General features: G+C 45.4%; 1 protein-coding gene across 3 annotated transcripts; it reads left to right on the forward strand.

Annotated features, from left to right (window-relative positions):
• Positions 1-350: 350 nt before the first annotated feature.
• LOC140454421 (endogenous retrovirus group 3 member 1 Env polyprotein-like) lies at positions 351-10420 on the forward strand. 3 transcript variants are annotated; one of them, XM_072549135.1, is made up of 2 exons: positions 351-413; positions 7634-10420. In XM_072549135.1, exon 2 carries the CDS (start codon positions 7875-7877, stop codon positions 9774-9776), a length of 1902 nt encoding a protein of 633 aa, XP_072405236.1. In that variant the 5' UTR covers positions 351-413; positions 7634-7874; the 3' UTR covers positions 9777-10420. The 3 variants fall into 3 exon arrangements, with proteins under 3 accessions (XP_072405236.1, XP_072405234.1, XP_072405235.1); XM_072549133.1 differs by lacking the exon at positions 351-413 and adding an exon at positions 1610-2561; XM_072549134.1 differs by lacking the exon at positions 351-413 and adding an exon at positions 2620-2650.
• Positions 10421-26369: the final 15949 nt, after the last annotated feature.

The following is a 26369-nucleotide window of genomic DNA, read 5'->3' on the forward strand; positions in this document are numbered from 1 at the left end:
GAAGGGTGTGATCACATTGTTCGGATTATACTCTCGCCCTGCGCCCCCATCCCCCCCAAGACTCAGCAGGAAATTGGGGAGAAAATACGTGGGGAGCTCGCCAAAGGCTGTAAGAATTATAGGGTTGCAAGAAAAGGGGATTTTAACCTTCAAAATATGGACTGGGAATGGATTGGAGAATTTACTCGGTATATTCAGGAAAACTTTCTCAATTAATAGGAAGGCGGCCCTCCATGAGAAGGGGCAAAACCCAACCTTCTCTCAGGAAATAAGGCAGGACAAGTGTCGGAGGTATGAGTGGGTGAGCACTAACTGCTATTCGATTAGTTTTAAAATAGCTATGGAAAAGGATAGACTGGTCGACAAGTTAAAGTGTATGGAGCTGACAGTGGGGTCTTTGGACATTACAATATGTAAGTGTGATTTGTAGAAACTTTTTCTGAGTCTTGTAAATGAGAGCGAGATTCAGTCTGCATTCAGGTCTCTGTTATTCTTTACAAGTCTAATGGATAATGTTTATATATTTAATGCTTATCTCTATTAGTGTTTGTAATTGTATCTCTAATATTGCAGTGTACAAATAATTTTCGATGTGATATATCAATTAGAAAGAACCTGACCTCTAATTGGAGCATCCATTTGAATTGAATAACTTGCGTGCCTTCTGAACATGATGTAAAACAGAAAATGCTGCAAATACTTTATATGTCAGACAGCATTTGTAGAGAGAGAGAGAAACAGAATGAATGTTTCTGGCCAATGACCTTTTATCAGAGAAAGTGACTGAATATTTCCAGCAGTCTCTGTGTTTATTTAATGTTCACAGTATCTGGAGTATACAGCTTTTCAAATTATAAATCTCCATAACGTATTATTGGAGGCAGGGATTTGTCTACAGACCAGTTTGGAGAGAAATATAAATAATTTCTTTCTCTCTTGTTCTGTTTGAGTGTTCAAATAAAAATGTCACTGGAGGGTGGGATCAAAGTGGGACTGAACAGTGTCTCTGTCTGAGCCTGTGGGAGTGATGACCCTTCTGTGTCTCTGTATCTCTGTCAGTGATAATGTGAGTGTGTGTGAGAGGGAACTACCTGCATTGTTACTTGTGTCTCAGCTGGAAGGTGGGAAGAAGAGCAGAAGGGAAAGGCTGTGATGGGCTGGAGGGCAGGAGAGGCTGAAATGACAGAGTAACAATATTGACCAAAATGGTGAAAGGAACCATGGGTGGGGGTGAGGTGGGAGAATGGGAGAAGAGAGGAAACAAAAGATTGGGGTGTAAATGATCCTCACTGACTGTCATCTAAAAACAAACAAAACAAAAGAAAATGGTGACAGAGATAAGAAAGTGAGGTACTCTGTCATGTCCCCCTTCACTGTTTACAGGATGCACATTTACTCTCAGATTCTGAATGAATCTGTTTTCTCATCATTAACTCTCGCATTGCCAGTTACTCTCAGTTTTAAAGGATCCTGTTTCAGCAAACGGGCCTGGAGTCAAGCGACCAATTCATTGGATTTACAGAAATTCTGTTCCAGCCTAGTTTCAGTGGGAAGACACGGGGAAATGTCCTCTGGCTGTTGGTGTGATGGACCCTTGCTGTCTGTGAGAGGTAATTTCGGTTTGCAATTTTAAGATGTGCCTAGACCACAGACTGATCTATAATAAAAGATAAAACTTTTGCTTCTTTTCTAAAACATTAGACTTTTGCTTTCTTAAAACATTTTGTATACTCAAAAGTAGAATAGTTTAAAATAGTGCAGTTTGTGAGCAGAGTAAAACAAACAGGCCCTTGATTGATGAAACCATAAACACAAGCAGGGAAGGATGAGTCCTTGACTGATAAAGACTGCAGGACAGGGAAACGACTCGAGAGACATCTGCTACAGATTGATACAGAGACATCTGCTACAGCACAGACAGAGAAGAATAAGTCTTTGACTGATAAGACTACAGGGGGAGAAAAAATAACACCTCTAGGGTCTGGAGGCATTTGTTGCAGACTTTGTGATAAGGATGCAAGTTGGAGAATAATGATGTTTTTAAGAATGTGAACCTCATGGCTCGTTAAGAGCCAGGAAGGGGAGGGTCTGGAGACATTTGTTGCAGACTTTGTGATAAGGATGCAAGTTGGAGAATAATGATGTTTTTAAGAATGTGAACCTCATGGCTCGTTAGAACCAAGGAGGGGAGGGACTTGTACTGTATATAATGAGAAACTTTGTAAGCCTCAGCGCGCCTTTTACTCAGAAGGGTGCCCATTTCTGCAGACTTGCTAATAAACCTTTGTTTTCCTGAATTTGTCTAGAGCGATTATTAAGAAGCGATTTTCGTTTCTAACAACTTGGGGGCTCATCCGGTCAACACTCCGGCCGCAAGGGGAGCTGAGGAAGGACATCGGAGAAGGTGCACCCTGCCGATTTCGGCAGTCCCTGATTCCTTGCTTGTCGCCCCGCGCGGCTTGAGCGAGTGATACCCGGGAGGCTCAGGAAAACAAAGGAGGGGTGTAGCCGAGGCAGTGGGGACGGTTAACGATCGAGTAATTTCGGTGCACCGAACCCAGGTAAGACAAAACTTGCGGGGACCGTGTTTCCGGAGGCCTGGGGACCTACGGGGTACCTGTGGATTTTTCTACAGAGACGTGGGACTCAGGTATCTAGAGACCGGGGCTTGCCTGTGAGGGATTTTGCAGAGACCGTGTTTGAGGAGGAACGTGTACCTACGGGGTACCTGTGATCTGTGTCACAGAGACGTAGGACACAGGAATCCAAAGACCGGGGGTGCCTGCAAAGGAACCTGGGCGATCACGGGACTGAAGGTCCGGGAATTGGCTAAATAGTGATAGATTATCACGGGATAATACGAGAAATACGAAGTCCTCGGCAATGGGAAATAGGGGATCCAAGGCAAGTAAGGGAAGGGTAGGCTTAAACAGGGACAATGACACATACCCCGGGGTACCTGATGATAGTCTGTTAGGAAGAATGTTAAATGATTGGAATCAGGGTGGGAGAAAAGGAAAATCTAAAAGGAAGATGGTAAAATACTGTGAGAAGTGGTCCCAGAAACCTATTCAGGGCGACTCCGTGTGGTGGCCTAGATTCGGTACTGACGAAGACTGGGTCCGGCAAGCTCTCATTTTATATGTCAATTCAAAACCTGATGGTAATCTGGAAGAAAGTGATTATGCCTTTTGTTGGCTACCGGTTACGATATCTTGCCAGATGCAGGCAACTAATGAAGACTCGAGAAAGCAGAAAGAATGGGAACCTTTAGATCACTTACCGCCGCCCTAAGTGACCCCGTCTGCCCCACAAAATGTTCCTCCGGGTGACGACGAGTCAGAGGAAGGGGAAGAAAAAGGGGAGGAATCACAGACTACCTCAGGGGTACAGACCAGATCTCGAGCTGGAAGGGGTCACGGACAAAACCCTACCTCAATTGCATTAATGAATCCACTCCGGGAAGTGCCCATGGGGGGCGAGGAAGGAGGCACGGGCTATGTGAACGTTCCCTTGACGAGTACTGAAGTACGGAATTTCAGGAGGGAGATGAAGGGCCTACTGGAGGACCCCATGGGCCTGGCTGAACAATTAGATCAGTTCCTGGGTCCGAATACTTACACGTGGGAAGAGATGTATTCCATCATGAAAACATTGTTCTCTAGCCAGGAACGACAGATGATACGACAAGCTGCGCTCTTGGTCTGGGAGAAAGAGGGGGGAGAAGGAGGGGAGCAGAAGTTTCCCCTCACCGACCCCGAGTGGGATAAGAACACGGAGGAAGGACGGCGTAACATGAGAGACATGCGGGAATATTGGATAAAAGGAATAAGACACGCAGCCCCGAAGGGGCACAATTTTACCAAGGCTTTTGGTAATCATCAGAACCCGGAGGAAACCCCTACGGACTTCCTAGACAGGATTAGGAAGAACTTGCAGCAGTTCGCTGGGGTGGACCCTGAGACGGACGTGGGGCAACAACTCATACGGGTAGAGTTTGTATCAAAAGCCTGGCCAGACATACGCAAGAAGTTAGAAAAAATGGATGATTGGGATAGTAAATCTCTAAGTGAACTACTACGGGAGGCGCAAAAGGTGTTTGTGAGAAGGGACGATGAGAAGCAAAAGAAGGCGACAAAGATAATGATGCAAGCGGTGCAACAAATGACAGCTGGAAGAAGGGAAAAGGGGGAGCCGTGGCAGAAACAGGAGAAGGGAGAGTCGTGGCAAGAGCAGAGGAAAAGAGAACCATGGCCGGAACAAAGGAAGAGTGGAGGAACGCGAGACCGCGACAGGGAAACGAAGAGGATACTCAGATGTTACTACTGTAATGAAGAGGGACATTTTAAACGGGAGTGCCCCAGCTACAAGCGGGAGGTGCGGTCGTACGCACTGATGGAGGAAGATTAGGGAGGTCGGGGGTTCCTACCCTTGGGGCAAAAGGACTATAGACAGGAACCCCTGGTAAACTTGAAAGTAGGACCCCAAGGATCGGAGATCACATTTATGGTGGACTCGGGAGCCGAAAGATCAAGTATAATCCAAATACCCCCCGGCACCCGAACAGGAGGAAAAGTTATGGGGGTATCTGGAATTGGAGGACAGAAATTACAAGTTCCAGTGGTGGAGGACGTGGAAATTGGATATGAAAACAGAACTACTAAACGAGACCTCCTTCTACTGCCATCGGCGGGGTTTAATTTGTTAGGAAGAGACTTGCAGGTCAAACTAGGGATCGGAACGGTACCAAGTAACGGGGAAATAGTGGTAAGGTTGTTCGCCCTCACCGAAGAAGATGATCAACAAATAGACCCGGAAGTATGGTACCGAGAAGGGAACAGAGGGGGTTTAAACATCAAACCTCTCCAAATCACCATGTTACCAGGAAAAGGCCCGGTAAGAAGGAAACAGTACCCGATTGCTATGGAAGGACGCGAGGGGTTACAACCTGTGATAGAAAGATTAATCACAGATGGACTACTGGAGGAATGTATGTCCCCTTTCAATACTCCAATACTCCCTGTGAGGAAGCCGGATGGGACATATAGGCTGGTGCAAGACTTGCGGGGGTTGAATGAAGTAGTCCAGGCTAGGTACCCGGTGGTACCCAATCCCTACACGTTAATGAGTAAAATTTCACCCGAACACGAATGGTTCAGCGTAATAGATCTGAAGGATGCCTTCTGGAGTTGCCCCCTTGACGAAGAAAGTCGGAACCTTTTTGCCTTTGAATGGGAGAATCCCTTCACAGGACGAAAGCGACAGTTAAGGTGGACGGTCTTGCCGCAGGGATTCACGGAGTCACCCAACTTGTTTGGACAAATACTGGAGCAGATCTTAGGAGGATTTCGGTGTAACGCGGAAAATCAATTGCTCCAATATGTCAATGATCTCTTACTCTCAGGACCCAGAGAAGAGGAGGTACGGGCAGACACCGTTGCCCTGCTGAACTTCCTGGGGAAACAGGGCCTACGCGTCTCCAGGACAAAACTCCAGTTTGTGGAGCAAGAAGTAAGATATCTGGGCCATCAAGTCAGTAAGGGGCATCGCCGTATCACGCCAGAACGAATATCAGGGATTATGGGTATGCCAATACCCAGGACGAAGAAGGAAATCAGACAATTCCTGGGGCTAGTAGGGTATTGCCGGATATGGATTGAAAGTTACACCACTTTAGTAAAATTCTTGTACGACAAACTGGGACAAGAAGGACAAAAGGTGGACTGGTCAGATGAGGAGGAGCAGCGATTTAATATTATTAAAAATAAACTGATCCGAGCTCCGGTATTGGCTTTACCCACCCTGAAGGAACCGTTCCAGTTATATGTCAATAACGCCGGCGGAATTGCCCAGGGTGTGCTTACCCAGCTGCGGGCAGGGAAACGTCAGCCGGTTGCATTTTTGTCAAAAATGTTAGACCCTGTGTCATGTGGATGGCCGACCTGTATACAGGCAGTGGCAGCTACAGCAATGTTAGTGGAAGAGGCCCGAAAACTTACCTTTGGAGGAAGGATCACAGTATATTCCCCTCATTCGGTTAGTGCCATACTGGCTCAGAAGGCTCACCGCTGGTTAACAGACTCTCGCATCCTGAAGTATGAGACGATTTTGATGACCGGGGACGATCTCAATTTTGCAAAAGATCTCAGTTGCAACCCAGCCCAGTTTCTATACGGACGTGCTGCAGATGGAGAACAGGAGCATGATTGTGTGGAATTTGTAGACTTGCAGACCAAGAGCCGAGAGGACCTGCAAGAAGCCCCGCTGGGTGAAGGACAGGAACTGTACATCGACGGGTCCTCCCGGTGCATCAGTGGGGTACGGTACAGTGGCTATGCTGTCATAGATGGTGCAACGAAACAGACGATCGAGTCCGGACGACTGCCCGGGAAGTGGTCAGCCCAATCCTGTGAGTTGTACGCCCTCCAGAGGGCCCTGAAGTTGTTGGAAGGGAAAGTGGGGACCATATATACTGACTCAAAGTATGCATACGGAATCGTTCATACTTTCGGAAAAATCTGGAAAGAGAGAGGATTGATAACCTCCCGGGGAAAAGAGTTAGCTCACGAACAAATGATCAGCCTAACGTTGGAAGCCCTGGCGTTACCTACGGAACTCGCAGTAGTCCATGTACCCGGTCACCAGAAGGGGTCGACACCGGAAGCGGTGGGAAACCGGCTGGCAGATGAGGAAGCCAAGCGGGCAGCGGTCGAAAAATCCGTCCAATTGTTAACGTTAATACCGTTGAGGGAAGGGCTCGCTAAACAACCCGTCTTCAACCAGGGGGAGATTGATAAAATGGATCAATTGGGTGCCCGGCGAGATACTAACGGGAAGTGGACGGTTCCTGATGGGAGACAAGTACTGAACAAACAGATCACCCGGGGTATTCTGCACCGATTACACCATCAGACCCACTGGGGGGTGTAAGCCATGTGCGACACGATCCTGAGAGACTATGTATGCAGGGGGATACACACATTAGCCCAACAAGAGGTAGTCGGATGCCCCACTTGCCGGCGTATTAACCAGAAAGCCATGCGTTCTATGCCAGCCGGTGGTCAGCCCCTCGCGATCAGGCCATTTCAGAGAATCCAAGTCGACTTTACAGAATTACCCCCAGTGCAGCGATGGAAATATCTGCTAGTAATAGTAGACCATTTCACTCACTGGATAGAGGCTTTCCCAACTGCCAAAGACGATGCACCAACCATGGCCCGACTGTTGTTAGAGAACATAATCCCGAGATATGGCATAATGGAATCTATCGACTCAGACTGCGGGACACATTTTATTTCTAAACTACACCATTTGATCTGTACTGCCCTGGGTATCCAATGGAAATTCCACACACCCTGGCATCCTCAGAGTTCGGGTCGGGTTGAGAGAATGAATGGCACACTCAAGACCCAATTGACTAAGCTGGTGTTAGAAACTAAGTTACCTTGGCCGAGATGCCTGCCCATTGCCCTATTGAGGATTCGTACGGCACCTCGCTGGGATGTCGGGGTTTCCCCCTATGAAATGCTGTTCGGATTACCATATTGGAGTAAGGTTGACGGATGTCCCACTTTACAAGGGGGAGATATATTTATCAGAAACTATTTACTGGCCTTATCCCGTTCTTTTGCAGAACTCCGGAGGAAAGGTCTCCTGGCTCAGACTCCACCGCTCGACTTCCTCCTGCATAAGGTGGAGCCCGGAGATTGGGTACTTGTTAAGACCTGGAAAGCCGAAAAGCTCCAGCCGCGGTGGGAAGGACCGTTCCTGGTTCTGTTAACAACTGAAGCAGCTGTTCGGACGAAAGAAAAAGGGTGGGTCCACGCATCAAGGATAAAGGGACCTGTTCCGCCAGAAGGAGAGAGCACTTGGACATGCGAGCCAGGGGACAAGCCGTTGGTGGTAAAACTGAAAAGACAGCAATAATGAACTCTACTTGGACTGTATTGGTGGGGATATTGATCAGTTTTCTCTTGTATGTGGGGGAGGGTGAGGGGAGATGTGACAAATGTCGGACTACGGTGAGGCTTGGGAGTCGGATCTACTCGGGATCATTTGTTTCTCACTCCCATGTGGACGATCGGTGTTACGATGTGAATGCACGGCAAGAATGTCGGGAGGGTGGAAGACCCTATTATCAGGTGTATAATAAAGGATACGGTGGCAAAGTCCGTGGATGCCCTAAAAATGACCACTGGGTGTGTGTTAGCAAAACTGGGAAGTGGGGCCTATCCTCCGTGTTGCTCAGAGAGCAGGTTGACAGAGTCAAGGAGACCAGGGTACAGAACACTGATCGGGGGTTGGGGAAAGGGCAAGACCGTCAAAGAATGGTCGCGGTCTCTAAAGTGCCATCTGTATACGAAGAGGTAGAAGAAAGGATTGAGCTCCCTGATGTAACACAAAACCTGTTTATTGATCTTACCTCTAGGATAGCCACTGTTTTAAATGTTAGCAATTGCTGGGTTTGTGGGGGGCCGCATATGTCAGAACAATGGCCATGGACTGGTCACAGCTTAGACATATGGGAATTGCTTCAAACCACTTGGACACATGTCAACGAAAGGAAAAGCCAGGGGTGGAGAATGACAAATAGTCCTGAGGGCCAGTTATGTGTTGAAGGAAAGGGGACCGTGGAGGTAGGAATTAGTCCCTGTCAGAGTGTATTGGATGCGACCACACGAGTATGGTGGCCTGAGGATATTACTTGGTACATTGCAAACCGAGGTCATCAAAATTGCGTTCCATTACGTTCTGATTCCTCCTCTGATGAACTAGGCGCTGATTCTTCCGATGACATGATGAGAGCCTGGGGTGGTGGTTGTCAGGGGAGTCGATGCTGGGATACTCCTGTCCAGACTCTGGCACGGGGCCACGAGCCCGAATATTGGAATTGTAGTGGTCCTGGTCCTTATGAGGGCGTCCCTGTGGTAAAGGAGCTGTGGGATGACGTTGTGAGGCAGGGAGGGCCTGCTCCAGATGGCCTATTTTGGATATGCGGTAATCAGGCATACTCCACACTGCCCATGGGATGGGCTGGGGTATGCTTCCTGGGTCTAATACGACCTGCGTTCTTCCTATTACCCCGGGAGGAAGGCGATGATTTGGGAGTTAAACTCTTTGACTCCCTCCGTAGGTCGCCAAGGGATATCCAAGTCGGTGATTGGGGGGATGGGTGGACACCGGCCCGGATTATTGAATACTACGGGCCAGCTACATGGGCACAGGACGGATCATGGGGATACCGTACTCCTATCTATATGTTAAATCGAATTATCAGGCTCCAAGCAGTCGTAGAGGTTATTACTAACCGGACTGCCCTGGCCCTGGAGCTGCTGGCTAAGCAGCAGAATCAGATGAGGGCTGCTATATATCAAAACCGACTTGCCTTGGATTATCTGTTGGCCTCGGAGGGGGGCGTGTGCGGGAAGTTTAACCTGACTAACTGCTGCCTAGAAATTGACGATAATGGTAAAGCGGTTTTGGAAATTTCCGATGAAATTCGGAAATTGGCCCATGTGCCAGTACAATCTTGGCGTCCTCTTAGTGGCATCGGATGGTGGGATGGTCTCCTGGGTGGTAGTTGGTGGCGCACGGCGCTACTGATGGTTGGGGGGGTTGTGATTCTTCTTCTCGTATTACCCTGCCTAATCCCCTGTATTCAGCTTCTAATTCAGAAAAATATTTCCCGACTCCAGGCAGTGGTGTTTCCACAACATGGGACACGGGAACTTAAGGTGATGTTGCTGCGAAAGTCCAAAGATTTCCCGGGCCCTTAAAGAAGGGGGGGCTTATCTTGGTCTAGGCACATCTTAAAAAGAGAAAAGGGTGGAATTGTGAGAGGTAATTTCGGTTTGCAATTTTAAGATGTGCCTAGACCACAGACTGATCTATAATAAAAGATAAAACTTTTGCTTCTTTTCTAAAACATTAGACTTTTGCTTTCTTAAAACATTTTGTATACTCAAAAGTAGAATAGTTTAAAATAGTGCAGTTTGTGAGTAGAGTAAAACAAACAGGCCCTTGATTGATGAAACCATAAACACAAGCAGGGAAGGATGAGTCCTTGACTGATAAAGACTGCAGGACAGGGAAACGACTCGAGAGACATCTGCTACAGATTGATACAGAGACATCTGCTACAGCACAGACAGAGAAGAATAAGTCTTTGACTGATAAGACTACAGGGGGAGAAAAAATAACACCTCTAGGGTCTGGAGGCATTTGTTGCAGACTTTGTGATAAGGATGCAAGTTGGAGAATAATGATGTTTTTAAGAATGTGAACCTCATGGCTCGTTAGAACCAAGGAGGGGAGGGACTTGTACTGTATATAATGAGAAACTTTGTAAGCCTCAGCGCGCCTTTTACTCAGAAGGGTGCCCATTTCTGCAGACTTGCTAATAAACCTTTGTTTTCCTGAATTTGTCTAGAGCGATTATTAAGAAGCGATTTTCGTTTCTAACACTGTCAGATCCTGAGAACTTCGCATGAAACAAAGAGTCTGTCACTGACAAGCAATCTTTGTGCACTTGACGTGTCTCCGACATGTGCACTGGACATGACAGAGATAGTTTGTGGTGAAGGGGCTGGAGGATACAGAGAGAGGGAGGGGTGGAGGTGGTGGAGGTGATTACAGAGATAGGGAAGGGGGCAGGGTCTGGAGGTGGTTACAATGATAGGGTGGTGTTTCGGGGCAGGGTGATGTCACAGAAACGTGGAGGAGTGTAGGTCCTGGAGAAGGTTACATAGATAGGGAAGCATGTTATTATTCCTGATAACCCAGCACTCCCTACACTTACAATCCTTGCCCTTCACCCTAACAGGAACATACTGTCCCTGAACTCTCAGTATCTCATTTTCAAAGGCTTCCCATTTTCCAGCCCTCCTTTTACCTGTGAACATCTGCCCCAATCAACTTTTGAAAAATCTTGCCTAATACCATCAAAATTGTTCTTACTCCAGTTTAGAACATTAACTTTAGATCCAATCTATCCTTTTCCATCACGATTTTGAAACAAGTAGAGCTTTGATCTCTGACCCCAAAGTGCTCCCCAGCCCTCCCTTATTTCCCAAGAGAAGGGCAAATTTTGCTCCTTTTACAAGTAGATTCACCCACGTACAGAATCGAGTGACAGACACACCCTGGGGTCAGTCTGCTCTCCCCTGGGTCAGTGACAGAGACACAGTGGGGTCAGTCTGCACTCCCCTGGGTCAGTGACAGAGACACAGTGGGGTCAGTCTGCTCTCAGCTGGGTCAGTGACAGAGACACAGTGGGGTCAGTCTGCTCTCCCCTGGGTCAGTGACAGAGACACAGTGGGGTCAGTCTGCACTCCCCTGGGTCAGTGACAGGGACACAGTGGGGTCAGTCTGCACTCAGCTGGGTCAGTGACAGGGACACAGTGGGGTCAGTCTGCACTCCCCTGGGTCAGTGACACAGACACAGTGGGGTCAGTCTGCTCTCCCCCGGGTCAGTGACAGAGACACAGTGGGGTCAGTCTGCACTCCTCTGGGTCAGTGACAGAGACACAGTGGGGTCAGTCTGCTCTCCCCTGGGTCAGTGACAGAGACACAGTGGGGTCAGTCTGCTCTCCCCTGGGTCAGTGACAGAGACACAGTGGGGTCAGTCTGCTCTTAGCTGGGTCAGTGTCAGAGACACAGTGGGGTCAGTCTGTACTCCCCTGGGTCAGTGACAGAGACACAGTGGGGTCAGTCTGCTCTCCCCTGGGTCAGTGACAGAGACACAGTGGGGTCAGTCTGCACTCCCCTGGGTCAGTGACAGAGACACAGTGGGGTCAGTCTGCACTCCTCTGGGTCAGTGACAGAGACACAGTGGGGTCAGTCTGCTCTCCCCTGGGTCAGTGACAGAGACACAGTGGGGTCAGTCTGTTCTCAGCTGGGTCAGTGACAGAGACACAGTGGGGTCAGTCTGCTCTCCTCTGGGTCAGTGACAGAGACACAGTGGGGTCAGTCTGCTCTCCCCTGGGTCAGTGACACAGACACAGTGGGGCCAGTCTGCTCCCTCTGGCTCAGTGACAGACAGTGCTCTCCTTCCCCCTTCCACTTGTCGATGGTGGTGAAGATGTATACATTTGGACATGCTGCTGGGCAGAGTCATGCTCTTGGAGAAAGTGAGGATTGCAGATGCTGGAGATCAGAGTCGATAATTGTAGTGCTGGAAAAGCACAGCCAGTCAGGCAGCATCCGAGGAGCAGGAGAGTCGATGTTTCAAGCATAAGCTCTTCATCAGGAATGGGGGTGGGGTTGCGGAGGGGGGAGGTTTAAGGGGGCAGCGAGATAAACGGGCGGGGGTGAGGCTGGGGGATGGTACATTGGAATGTAATGGGTAGATGGAAGTGGGGGTGATGATGATAGGTCAGAAAGGATGGTGAAGCAGACAGATGGGAAGGAAGATGGACAGGTAGGACAGTTCAAGAGGGCTGTGCTGCGTCGGATGGTTGGATCTGAGATAGGGTGGAGGGAAGGGAAATGAGGAAACTGGTGAAGTCTACATTGACCCTGTGTGGCTGGAGGATCCCAAGGCGGATGATGAGGCATTCTTCCTCCAGGCATCAGGTGGTTAGGGTTTGGTGGTGGAGGAGGCCCAGGACTTGAATGTCTTTGGCGGAATGGGAGGGGGAGTTAAAGATTAGATTCCCTACAGTGTGAAAACGGACCCTTCAGCCCAACAAGTCCACACCGACCCTCTGAAGAGAAACCCACTCAGACCCACTTCCCTCGGACTAATGCACCTAACACTATGGGCAACTTACCATGGCCAATTCACCTAATGTGCACATCTTTGGACTGTGAGAGGAAACCAGAGCACCCGGAGGAAACCCACGCAGACAATGTGCAAACTCCACACAGACAGTCACCCAAGGCTGGAATCAAACCTGGGACCTTGGTGCTGTGAGGCAGCAGTGCTAACCACTGAGCCCACAGAGTGGTGGGGCTGCTTCGTGACTGTGTCCCAGAAAGAAACTGAAGACAGACAGAGTCTTTGAAGAAGCGAGGTCTGGGTGGGTTACACATTGGAGAGTCCATGTGGATTTGTTGGGCCAAATGACCTGTTTCCACAGGGTCAGTAGTCTAATCTAAAAATGTTCTCTGCAACATTCCGCAAGTTGGTGTCCTGTGTCCCCAGTGTAGAGGAGACCACACCGAGAGAAACGGACAGAGTAGATGGTGTGTGTGAAATTACAGGTAAATCTCTGTCAGATGTGCAAGGATCCTTTGGGGCCTTGGATGGAGGTGAGGGAGGAGGTATGGGTACAGGTTTGCACTTCTTGGGGTGGCAGGAGAAGGTGCCAGGAGTTGAGGGCGGGTTGGCGGGGCGTGTGCACCTAACAAGGGAATCGCGGAGGGAATGGTCTCTGTGGAATGCTGATAGGGGTGGGGATGGAAATATATCCTTGGTGGTGGAGTCTGTTTGTAGGTGGCAGAGGATGACATGTTTTATCGGGAGGGTGGTGGAGTAGAAGGTGAGGACCAGGAGGGTTCTGTCCTTGGTGCGATTGGAGAGCTGGTGTTCAAGGGCGAAGGAGCAGGAAGTGGAGGAGATGGACTGGAGGGTACCATCGATCACCTGGGAGGGGAAACTGCGGTCCATGAAGAAGAAGGCCATCTAGGATGTTCGATGGTGGAATTTGTCCTCCTGGGGGCAGATGTGGCGGAGGCAGAGGAATTGCGAATAAGGAAAGGCATTTTTACAGGAGTGGTGGTGGAAGGAGGTGTAGACCAGGTAACTGTGGGATTCTGTGGGTTTGAATTAAATGTCCATGTTGAGTCTGTCACTGGAAATGGAGATGGAGAGGAGGAGAAAGGAAGGAGAAAGGGAAAAGATCCTTTCCTAACATGGTGCCATTATTTAAGAAAGGTAGTAAGGAAAAGCCAGGGAACTATAGACTGGTGAACCTGTTGTCAGTGGTGGGTGAGTCTTGAGAAAAAAATAATCAAGTTAAAAAAGTACATGGAGAAAGGACACGTTTATACACCGAGCTTGTGGAGAGGCCTGCATAGGGACGGCTCGGGAGAGTTTTTGTATCCAGGCAGTGAAAGCTGAATGTTGGATTATTTGAGGAGGAGTTGTTTTTTTCATTTGTTCAGTTAAGTGTTTGATTTTTAAAAAATATTTATTTTTTTAAAATTTTTCTTTGCATGCTTCATAATAAATCTGTGCTTAAGGAAAGATAGTTTAATTTAATATATAATTTCTTCAGATATCTGGAAAAGAAAATCTGACAAGCAAAGACATTTGCCCCACCTCCCCTTCCAATTTGAAATTAAACTTACTCTGCAATTTGGGAGACTGTAGAGTATAATTGCTTGCAACAAGGTGAATCTTGCATGCAAATTGACGAATGCCAAGATATGCTGTGACACAAACACTCAGCTTCAAGGTCATCACTGATTCATCTCCATCTTTGGACTGTGACTTGTGTATTCCCCTGCAGAAGCCTGAAGGAAAATGTCGAACCCCCCCCCTCCCCATCAGGCGTATTAACCATGAACAACTCATGCTCGCAAAGCCTCATGGAAATTCAGTTTCTTGAATTTTCCATTCGAACAATTTTCTGTTTAAATTTTAGGCATTTCCTAGAATTCATGCAAGAATGATTCTAAGTAGACTCCCATTTATTGCCCCACACATTAAAGAGCAACTATTAGTTAACAAATTAAATTCATAAGGAGAAGACCAAGAACTGAATTTCAATCAGCCTACAAAAATGTAGGGAAAAATACAACATGATTAAGGATGACAGCACCCAGAGACAGCCAATTGGAAGCCATTCTCATGCTTCTAGTTCCACAGTTAGCAGAACTAAAGTGACTATTCACAGCTTTTGTCATTTTAAAGGTGTACAAATATTAAAAAGGTTAAAAGTTGACGACTCAACTTGTTTTCCAGTTGAAGCTTTCTGGTCTTCAATAGCACTCCACTTCTCAACTGAGAATCTGTAAGTCGTTCAAAGCCAATTCCACAGCATCTTGTGCAGTTACTTTGAGCACAGGAAAGAAGAAGCCTCTCCATTCTGAAGCACTGGAGTACCACCTTTGATTTTTAAAACAATTGATTTGGGTGACACGATGGCTCAGTGGTTAGCACTGCTGCCTCACAGCACCAGGGATCCGGGTTCAATTGCTGCCGTGGGCCACTGTCTATGTGGTGTTTGCACTTTCTCCCCGTGTCTGTGTGGGTTTCCTCCCCCAATCCAAAGATGTGCAGGCCAGGCAAGTTGGTCATGCTAAATTACCCATAGTTTAGGTCCATTAGTCAGGGTAAGTGTTGGGGGATGGGTCGGTATGGACTTGCTGGGACAAAGGACCTGTTTCTACACTGTAGGTAATGTAAAATGCAATCATATAAGGTGCTACTGAAAGCTTCTTCATTTTCAGATTAATGTTACTGATGGCTTGCAAGAGACATTGAGGATGATGATAAATAGATTTAGTGAATTAATTACATAGCAAGATCATTCAGACAGATAACTGTCCGTCAGGAAGGGTATGAAGGTGGTTTAGAAGTCCCCGTGGCTATTCCTCTCTCAAACAGATATTCCATTTTGGGTATTGTTGAATGAGAAAAATAGAAGCGGTTGTCAGATCTTGGGCACTGACAATGAATTTTGTGTTAAATGGGTTTGTCAAGTTTTAAAGGAATAATCATTTTCGGGAGTTCGCCTGTCAGGGGCACAGACAGGAGATTCTGCGGTAGTGAGTGTGAATCGAGGAGAGTACGTTGCTTTTCTGGTACCAGGGTGAAAGACGCCTCAAAATGTTTGAAGCAGATTGTCAAAGGGGAGAGTGAGAAGCTGGAACTGGGAAAGGGTTAAAGCTTTACAGAGTGAGTACAAGTGGTTAGGTAGAAGGTTAAAAAAGTAGTAGTATGAAAAGTAGTAATCTCTGGTTTACTTCTGGTGCCGAGTTCTAATGAGGGAAGGAATAAAAGGACAGGGCAGATAAATGAATGGTTGACGAGGTGCTGCAATGTGCAGGGAGTCACTTTCTTGGAGTATTGAGCCACCGTGCCCCCGTTTTCAAGCACCACTCTGATTTTGACTCTAACCTCCAGCATCTGTAGTACCCACTTCTGCTGAATGGAAAAGACTGGCAGCTCAATGATTTTACAGAAAGGATAGAAAGAGGCAAGGTGGGAGAAGGACTGGCATTTTTGATTAAGGAAAATATGATGACTGTAATTAGGGAAGATATTGCTGAGGGATCATTTAGTGAAAATGTATGGGTTGAAGTTAGAAATAAGAAAGGGGTGATCACCTTGATGGGATTGTACTACCAGCTCCCCAAAAGTCAGAGGGCAATTGAGAAGCAAATATGCAGAGAGATCTCTAATATAAGTAAGAATAATAAGTTTGTAATAGGAGGGGATTTTAATTTTCCAAACATTGACTCAGACTCCCATGATGTAAAAGATTTTGATGGTGAAGTATTTGTTCAATTGCAAGAGAATTTTCGCTATCAATACATAAATCTTCCCATAAGAGACAGATCAATTCTTGAACTTCTCTTGGGAAATAAGGCAGGGCAAGTAACTGAAGTGTTAGTCAGGGATCATCTTGGACCAGTCATCAACTAATAATTTTAAAATAGTTATGTAAAAGGATAAAAGTTAAAGTTCTTATTTGGAGTGAGGCAAATGGGTATGAAAGGGTATGAAACTAGAACTTTCTGGAGCAGAATAATCGAAGGTAAAAGGATGACTGACAAGTGGGAGGCCTTCCAATGTGTGAGAATAAGAGTTCAGAAATATTCTGTTCCTGTTAGAGTGAAAGGCAAGGCTGGTAAGATTAGGGAACAATGGATGAATAAAGATGTTGAAGTTTAAGTCAAGAATAAAAAAAAACATCTATTAGAAAGACAATTGAGATCAACTGAATGTCTTGAAGAGCATAAAGAGTTTAGGGGCATTTTTCAGAAGGAAATGAGGAAGGCAAAGAGGGGATAAGAGATTGTCTTGGCAGATAGGGTAAAGATTATCCAAAGAGATTCTATAAGTAGTGAGTGAGGGCACAACTGGAGAGAGAGTAGGATCCCTTGAAGACCAACGAGGTTGTCTTTGTGTTGAAACTCAAGAGATGGGAGAGATATAAATGAATATTTCACATCAGTTATTATTGTTGGGAAAGAAATGGAGGGAGGCTAGAGAAATCAGGGAAATAAATACTGATGTTTTAGAAACACTTCACAGTCCAGAAGAGGAAGTGCTGGAGATCTTAAAAAACATGAAGATAGATAAACCTTGAAGACCTGATCAAGTGTGTCCCAGGACATTGTGAGAAGTTAGAGAGAAGATTGTCAGGCCCAGAGCAAAAATATTTGTATCATCTATAAACATGGATAAAGAACTGGAGGACTGAGCTGTGGCTAAATTGTCATTGTTTAAGAAGGGATGTGAGGAGAAGCCTGGAAACGATCGACCTGTGAGTCTGACCTCAGTGTGGGTCCTTGGCCCTGGGTAGTGTTGTAGAGCAGAGAGAGACCTCAGGGTTCAAGTGCATAATCCTTTGAAATTTGCATCACAGGTAGACAGTCTGGTTAAGAAGGTGATTAGCATGCTTGCCTTCATTGTTCAGACTTTTGAGCATAGGAGTTCTGACATTATATTGAATTTGTACAGGATGTTGATGAGGCCTCTTCTGGAATAATATGTGCAATTCTCATTGCCGTGTTATAGGAAGGATATTATTAAAGTGGAGAGGGTTCAGTAAAGATTTACCAAGATGTTGCCAAGAATAGTGGGCTTGAGATATAAAAATGGGCTGTTGCATTGGAAGGTGAGGGGTGACCTTATTGATGTTTAAAAAATCATGTGGGGCAGAGATCAGGTGAATGACAAGGGTCTTTTCTCTCGGATGAGGAGTTCAAACCAGGGGGGTATATTTTTAACATGAGAGTAGAAAGATTGGAAAGAAGATGACGGGCATCGTTTTTACTAGTTCATGTGTGGAATGAACTACCAGAGGAAGTGGTGGATGCAGGTACAGTTACAATGTTTAAACTATTGCATTGTGGTAATACAAACAAGGACAGTATTTAATAGTAAGACCCAGGGTAGTGTTGAAGAGCAGAGCAACCTCAGGGTTCAGGGACATAATTCTCTGCAATGTACATCACATGGAAAACAGGGTGGTTCAGAAAGTATTTAGCATGCTTGCTTTCATGACTCAGACCTTTGAGGATAGGGGTTCTGACGTTATATTGAACTTGTATTAGGCATTGGTGAGGCCTCTTCTGGATTAATGTGTGCAATTTTGGTCACCCTGTTATTGGAAGGACACTATTAAAATGGGGATGGTTTAAGAAAGCTTTACCAAGATGTTGCCAGGAATGGAGGGTTTGAGATATAAAAATGGGCTGGAAAGAAAAGGACTTTTTGAAGGGTGACCTTATTGATATTTAAAAAAGGGCACGTTTTAAGGAAGAGTGGACAGGAGCCTGTCGTTGCATTTCCCTCTCTGGCCTGCAGTGAACGATTAAACCTTCCTCCACATCATTTATTTTTCTAACCTCTTCACTCACTGAGAACGGATTACTTGGGGTAAATGTAGCTTTTGTGCATATCTAATTCATCTTTTGGTTTTGCTTTTGTTGTCCCACTTCCTACTAATTGTTGCTGATTACTAACAGCACTTTACACTGACTTTACCCCTCCAGTCTCTGTCATTTTGCCCCTCAGATGGAGCCAGTCCTTGCCCATGAGGAAAGGAGTGTTATCATGTTGCTGCTCCTCCTTCTCCTTTCGGTCCATTCCTCACGTGGACTCCTCGTTCCGTTATCTGCTGCATCCAACGTTGGCTCTCAGTTACTTGGATTGATTCACCAATTGAATTATTGTTCTAACTGGATATGTCACGGCATACTTTAACTGGTCTCTGAAATGTTTCTGTGTCACCACATAAATAAGGGCATTTGTGCAGCAACTTAAGTTCCTCAGCATATATCCAATCTGAACAAAGAGACCAAAAGAAACAGAATCCAAGGAATAGCCAGCATTAAAGAAATATAAAATATGCAACAACCAGAGAAGTATGAAGCTGGCAGATATGGCAAAGAGTAAAATCACAGAATTCTTCCTGCTCTCGACCTCTGGATCATTCTGTGTTTTTCTCTGACCTCTCAGTTCCTTCCGCACCTTAATGGCCTCGAAGATATGTCTGACAGTCAGAATGTTGATAAAGAGAATAAAAGTGAATGGGAACATTGGTGTTAAAAAAGTCTCAAAATATCTAAAACCTATCCACCGAGGGTCATTATAATAACTAGACCTGGTATAACAGTACCATGGAACATTATTGATCATCTTTCCAGGATAATACACAAAGGAGTTGGGAATGTTCTTTAAACAAAAGAAGATGCAGATTGTTGCTAGAACCCTGGTTGCAGTTTTCCCTGTGCAATACTTAGTTTTCATCTCATGAAAACAAATGGCGACAAATCGATCAAAGGAAAAAGCAATGGTGAACCACGCAGAACAATCAATGGTCAAGCGGCTGAGGACATAGAGAATGGTACAAACGGGAGTGATTTGCAGGAAACACAGTGGATAATAATAATATTGAAATCGGCGAAGGATGATATAAAAAACAATGAACAGTAGATCTGACATTGTCATGGCCACCAGATAGCGAGTGCTGCACGTAGAAAGGCCACATATGCCCCGAGCTAAGATTACAATCACCACTAGACTAACTGTAAGAGAAAGAAAAAAAGGACTTGAGGTTATTAATCAAACATTCTCTCTGCCTGAGTCCAGACTGTAAGTAATGACACAAAGATAATTGTTTTTCCATGTCATATGAAGTTTAAAGAATCTGAACCATATCATCGCATTCTCTCGAAATGAATCATTTGCACATTTAAAGGACATAGGGAAGAACATGAGCAACAGGTTACTCACAGAAACACAGTCACATCCTCAAGGTGGTTTTGGTTCAACAGCAGTCAATTTCATCTGCTTTCCCATAAGCCCACAGCACTCACACAATGACACCTGGGATCAGTAAAACAGAATAGCAGACACCTAGTATGGACATTGATCACAACATTCCTCTATTTGGTTTTGGAGTCTCCACAGTTCAGTTTACCTCCAGAATTCGATATCCACACTGTGTGAACCACAGAGCTGGGCATTTAATCACAATATGGATGAATAAATGATAGGGTATTGAGTCCCTTTCCCATGAAGGTATTCAGCAGTGAATCCAATCACCAGGCCCCAGGTTGGATATCCACTTTAATCAGAAAAACTGCAACATTTATCCAAGATAGTACAGCACAGCCCTCATGCAAATAAAATCTGAATCCCCACAACACTGGTCATAGTAACGCTCTGGTTTAAAAAGCAGAAAAACTGCAACATTTATCCAAGATAGTACAGCACAGCCCTCATGCAAATAAAATCTGAATCCCCACAACACTGGTCATAGTAACGCTCTGGTTTAAAAAGCAGACACTTTATCTGGGATGAAGCGAAGCTTCCTGCCTGATGTCGAGGCCTATGTTCCCAAGCTTCTCTCCTCAGCCCTCTCCTTGTGAATGGAGATTCCCCCTCTCAGATTCGGAGTGAATGCTGGAGCTAGAATACCCCACAGTTTACCCAGCATTCTCCATGGAGTTCACTAGACTTGTATCCACAGCTTTGCATTGCAGACTAATAAATACTTATCAAAATTGATAGTCAAAGACAAATAAAATTATCAAATGAATACACCTTCACGAAGACCATTATTGTTTGGGGAGCATCAAAGTGTAACAGCAACAAAGGGCAACGACGGAAATATCCTGTTGGACAAAGTTGTTTGATCCTCTGTGGGAGATCCGCTGCCACAACACTCCAGATCTTAGAGTTTGTCCTATTAGACACTGTACCATGGTACTGTGCATCATTTTACAAATGGCAAACTGACATGTCTGTTCAACAATCAAAGAATTCAACAATACACTTCATAATTGGCCTCCTGTTCTCAACAACCCTCCCAGTGATCTGTCCTCACAAATACGATGCCGTCACACGTCCACTAACTGATGAAAACACACAAGACTGTCAAACCCATCCTTGCTGACCATCACTTATCACTCCTGATGACTTGAGTTGATACGGCATGGTGCTGGAAAAGGTACAGCATGTCAGGCAGCATCCCAGGAGCAAGAAAGTCCATATTTTGGGCATGACTTCACCCACCCCACCCCCCAAACTGTCCACGATGGAATAGCACCTCCCGCAAATAAAACCTGAATCCATGCAACATTGGTCACTTTAACTGTCCTGAAGAAGGGTCCTGCCAGAAACCTTGACTCTCTTCCTCCTCGGATGTTGCCTGACCTGCTGTGCCTTTTCCAGCACCATGTTCTATCTGCAGTCCCCATAGACTCCTCATTCCTAATGACCTGCTGAATCCACCCATTACCCTGTTGTATCTGGGCTCCCATTTGGAGCGAGCTGCCTGAGCAAGATCCACAAACACAATCCCTTTCCATCAAGGAATGGGAAATACTAGGTGTCCCTGCAAGGTGGGTTGTTACAAAACCTATCTGAACGATAGCAGGCTGTGAACTACCACAGAGAGAGGGTGGTCTTCCGAAACCCTTTCTAGACCAGCCAGGGCCGGTGCTCAACCAAACTCCATCAATGTGGCCTCAGTGTAAACCCATTCTGCACAGTATAGGGAAGCACACAATGCTACACATTACTGAGGAGCTTCTGAACTGACAAACTATTCAATTTAAACTCAGTCAATGAGGACATTATTGTCTGCCATCAGGATTTGCTTTGCTAAATGGAAATATAATAATTTATCAGTTGTCGGTAGAAATCAGGATAATTCAAAATGCAGAAGTTTATATAAGTTAAGTTGTTGCAAGACCTACCAGGAACACCAACGACAACAAGCATGGTCTCGTACACTCTATTGATCCTTTCCCTGAGAAGATGCATTTCGTTGTGTGTGGTACAACCTTTCCCTTCCTGCTGCCCGCTATGTGTCGAAATCAGAGAATTCTCTCGGAGATGAAGCTGACACAGTTCCAGAGACTTTATTTTATATTGTGTGGTATCTCCACTGGGAAACTGTAATTACACCTTCAATTTTTTAAACATAATTTTGAACAAACAAATTATGACAACAGGTTTATTTTAATGATGTGATAGCATTTAGATTTATGTCTGTATTCGAATGCCCCAAAGACTGGATTAATCTGATCCTGTTAATTCTCAGGGAATCTACTTTGGCTTCAAGCAACAGTTCTTGCAAATTTCACTCACTATCAGTCCCATCAATATCTAGCTACATTTTGAAATTCGTTTCAGTGATGATCTTCATTCTACTCAGACATTCAATATCTCGGGTTGTAGATCTTTTTGAGAGCTGTTCCACTGCCCACTGTTATCCCACTAATTTTGTTGTTAATCCAGTTATCTGACTGATTTGGGAAATTCTCTCTGTGAATGAGCACTCTAATACAGAACCTGAAGCTGATACCGACCATACCAACAGCTGGAACTTCCACTCGGTCACATTTTCTCAAAACAAATTATAACATTCAGTTCAAAATCATAGAATGATGGCATCATACAGGACCGACATGGCCCTTCGCTCCATCGAGTTTGTATCTGTAAAATCACACTCAAAGCTATACATGGCTGGAAAATGGGAAGCCTTCAAAAATGAGATAACGACAGTCCAGAGAGAATGTGTTCCTGTTCGGGTGAAAGGCAAGGCTGGTAGGTGTAGGGAATGCTGGATGACTGGAGAAATTGAGATGTTGGTTAAGAAAGAAAAAAGTAGACATATGTCAGATTTGGACAGCAGAGACCATCTAGGCATATATTTAAGAGGGAAATCAGGAGAGCCAAAAGGGACATGAGATAGCATTGGCAAATAAGGTCATAGAGTCATAGAGATGTACAGCATGGAAACAGACCCTTCAGTCCAACCTGTACACGCCAACCAGATATCCCATCCCAATCTAGTCCCACCTGCCAGCACCCGGCCCATATCCCTCCAAACCCTTCCTATTCATATACCCATTCAAACGCCTCTTAAATGATGCAATTGTACCAGCCTCCACCACATCCTCTGGCAGCTCATTCCATACATGTACCACCCTCTGCGTGAAAAAGTTGCCCCTTAGATTTCTTTTATATCTTTCCCCTCTCACCCTAAACCTATGCTCTCCAGTTCTGGATTCCCCGACCCCAGGGAAAAGACTTTGTCTATTTATCTTATCCATGCCCCTCATAATTTTGGAAACCTCTATAAAGTCACCCTTTAGCCTCCGACGCTCCAGTGAAAACAGCCCCAGCCTGTTCAGCCTCTCCCAGTAGCTCAAATCCTCCAACCCTGGCAATATCCTTGGAAATCTTTTTGGAACCCCTTCAAGTTTCACAACATCTTTCCGGTAGGAAGGAGACCAGAATTGCACGCAATGTTCCAACAGTGGCCTAACCAATGTCCTATACAGACGCAATATGGCCTCCCAAACCCTGTACTCAATACTCTGACCAATAAAGGAAAGCATACCAAACACCTTCTTCACTATCCTATCTACCTGCAACTCCACTTTCAAGGAGCTATAAACCTGCATTCTAAGGTCTCTTTGTTCAGCAACACTCCCTAGAAGCTTACCATTAAGTGTATAAGCCCTGCTAAGATTTGCTTTCCCAAAATACAGCACCTCGCATTTATCTGAATTTAAGGAGAATCCAAAGGGATTCTATAAATACATTAAGGAAAAAGAGTAAATGGGGGAGAATCGGGCCCCTCAAAGATCAAGCAAGGCAGCCTATGTGTGCCCACAGGAGATTGGGGAGATACTAAACAAATATTTTGCATCAGTGTTTACTGTGGAGAAGGACATGGAAGATATACAATGTGGGGAAAGAGATGGTAACAGCTTGAAAAATATTCATATTACAGCAGAGGATGTCTTAAAATGCACAAAGGTGGATAAATCCCCAGGATGTGATCAGGTATAACCTAGGACTTTGTGGGAAGCTAATGAAGTGATTGCTGGGCCCCTTGCTGAGGTACTTGTATCATTGATAGTCACAGGTGTGGTGCCGGAAGACTGAGGATTGGCTTATGTTTAAGAAAGGTGGTAAGGAAAAGCCAGGGACTATAGACCAGTGAGCCTGGTCGATCATGGGCAGGTTGTTGGAAGAAATCCAGACGAACAGGACTTAAATTTATTTGGAAAAGCAAGGACTGTTTAAGGATAGTCAACATGGCATTGTGCATGTGAAAAGGATTGATCAAGGCAGAGCAGTGGATGTGATCTACATGATCTACTTCAGTAAGGCATTTGACAAGGTTCCTCATGGTGCACTGATTAGCAATGCTAGGTCTCATGGAATTCAAGGAAAACTAGCCATTTGGATACAGTACTGGCTTAAAGGTAGAAGACAGAGGGTGTTGGTGGAAGGTTGCTTTTCTGACTGGAGGCTTGTGACCAGCAAGTTGCCACAAGGATCAGTGCTGGGTCCTTTGCTTTACATCATTTATATAAATGATTTAGATATGAACCTGGGACATATAGATTGTAAGTTTGCAGATGAAATCAAAATTGGAGGTTACCTCAGAGTACACATGATCTTGTTCAGATGGGTCAATGGGCCAAGGAGTGCTAAATCGAGTTTAATTTAGATAAATGTGAGGTGCTACAATTAAGAAAGAAAAATCAGAGCACGACTTATACACTAATGCTAAGGCCTTGGGGAGTATTGCTGAACAAAGAGACCTTGGAGTGCAGGTTCATAGTTCCTTGAAAGCCGAGTCACATGTAGTGAAGAAGGCATTTGGTATGCTTTCCTTTGTTGGTCAGATTATTGAGTATCATAGTTGGAAGATCATGTTATGGCTGTACATGACATTGGTTAGGCCACTTTTGGAGTACTGTATGCAAATCTGGTCTCCCTTCTATCGGAAGGATATTGTGAAACTTGAAAGGGTTCCAAAAATATCTACAAGGCTGTTGCCAAGGTTGAAAGATTTGAGTTGCAGGGAGAGGATAAGTACGCTGAGGTTGTTTTTCCTGGAGCATTGGAGGTTGAGGGGTGACCTTATAGAGGTTTACAAAATCATGAGAGGCATGGATAGGATAAACGGACAAGGAATTTTGCCGGGATTGGTGGAGAGATTTCAAAGAGACCTATTGGGCAACGTTTTCATGCAGAGGGTGGTGCGTGTATGGAAGGAGCTGCCAGAGGAAGTGGTGGAGGCTGGTACAATTACAACATTTAAAAGGTATCTGGATGGGTATATGTACAGTAAGGGTTTAGAGGGATATGGGCCAAGTGCTGGAAAATGGGACTAGATTAATTTAGGATGTCTGGATGAGATGGACCAAGGGGTATATATCTGTGTTGTACATCTTTATGGTTCTCTCTCTCTCTCTCTCTCTCTCACTCACACACACACACATAAATAATGTTTCTGCCTTTCTACGTAATACCTTCCTTTGCATGGGAAAACAGCTCACTCTGCTCATCTGTAGTTCTTGTAAAACAACTCACTCTGCTCATATGTAGTTCATTTAAACTTGGGACTGAGCGAATTCACGAAACGATCTCAAATTGGGTGTTGTCACAATCGTTCAGATAGGATTCAAGTTCATGTAGTTGACAGCCCTCACTCAGTCTGTGTGTGTTCCCATTTTCTCGCGACCAAATAGAGGCAAACTAATATTACACTCAATGAGAAATAATTCATTTCATATTTGGGACAAAAATGTCAAGTTGGGTTTTGAATCAGCCAGGAAGCCAGCCATTGAACTGGCTCATATTCAGATAATTCCCAACTCTTATCGTGGACCCAGGTCAAATCCTATCAATGACAGATGTCAGAATTTCAATTTAATAAACATGTGGAATTATGACTCTAATGTTGGTCATGAAACCCTTGTCAATTGTTGTTAAAACCCATCTGGTTCTCTAATGCCCTTCAGGGATTAGGGCTGTCCTTGTCTTGTTTGGGCTCCATGTGACTCCAGACCCACAGCAATTGGTGCGGTGGGTGGAGGTCAGCCATCAAAGCTCCACGCCCTCACAGCAGGAGGTCCTCAAGATTGTGTCCTAGCCCTAACTATCTTTAGTGACTGTATAACTGACCTTCCCTCAGGCAGAATGTCATAAGTCCGAGGGTTCGCTAATACTCACACAATGTTCAGCAGCATTCTTCCCTCCTCAGATCCTGAAGCACTCCATGTGGCTCTGCAGCAAGATCCTGGCAACTTCAGCTCCTCGGAAACGGCGTTAGGGTACTGGGCACAGAGCTGGATGAACTTCAGATCATTCGGGAGGCTGAGGGAGTAATTGAGAGGAGTTATAGGGAGGGAGTCACACCTCAGGTACAGGG

Source organism: Chiloscyllium punctatum, chromosome 29, assembly GCF_047496795.1.
Source record: "Chiloscyllium punctatum isolate Juve2018m chromosome 29, sChiPun1.3, whole genome shotgun sequence".
NCBI classification, from domain to species: Eukaryota; Metazoa; Chordata; class Chondrichthyes; order Orectolobiformes; family Hemiscylliidae; genus Chiloscyllium; species Chiloscyllium punctatum.

What these genes read in the sequence shown, in the direction of transcription:
- LOC140454421 (XM_072549135.1), top strand. Translation starts at nt 7,875, where the DNA reads ATGCGAGCCAGGGGACAAGCCGTTGGTGGTAAAACTGAAAAGACAGCA.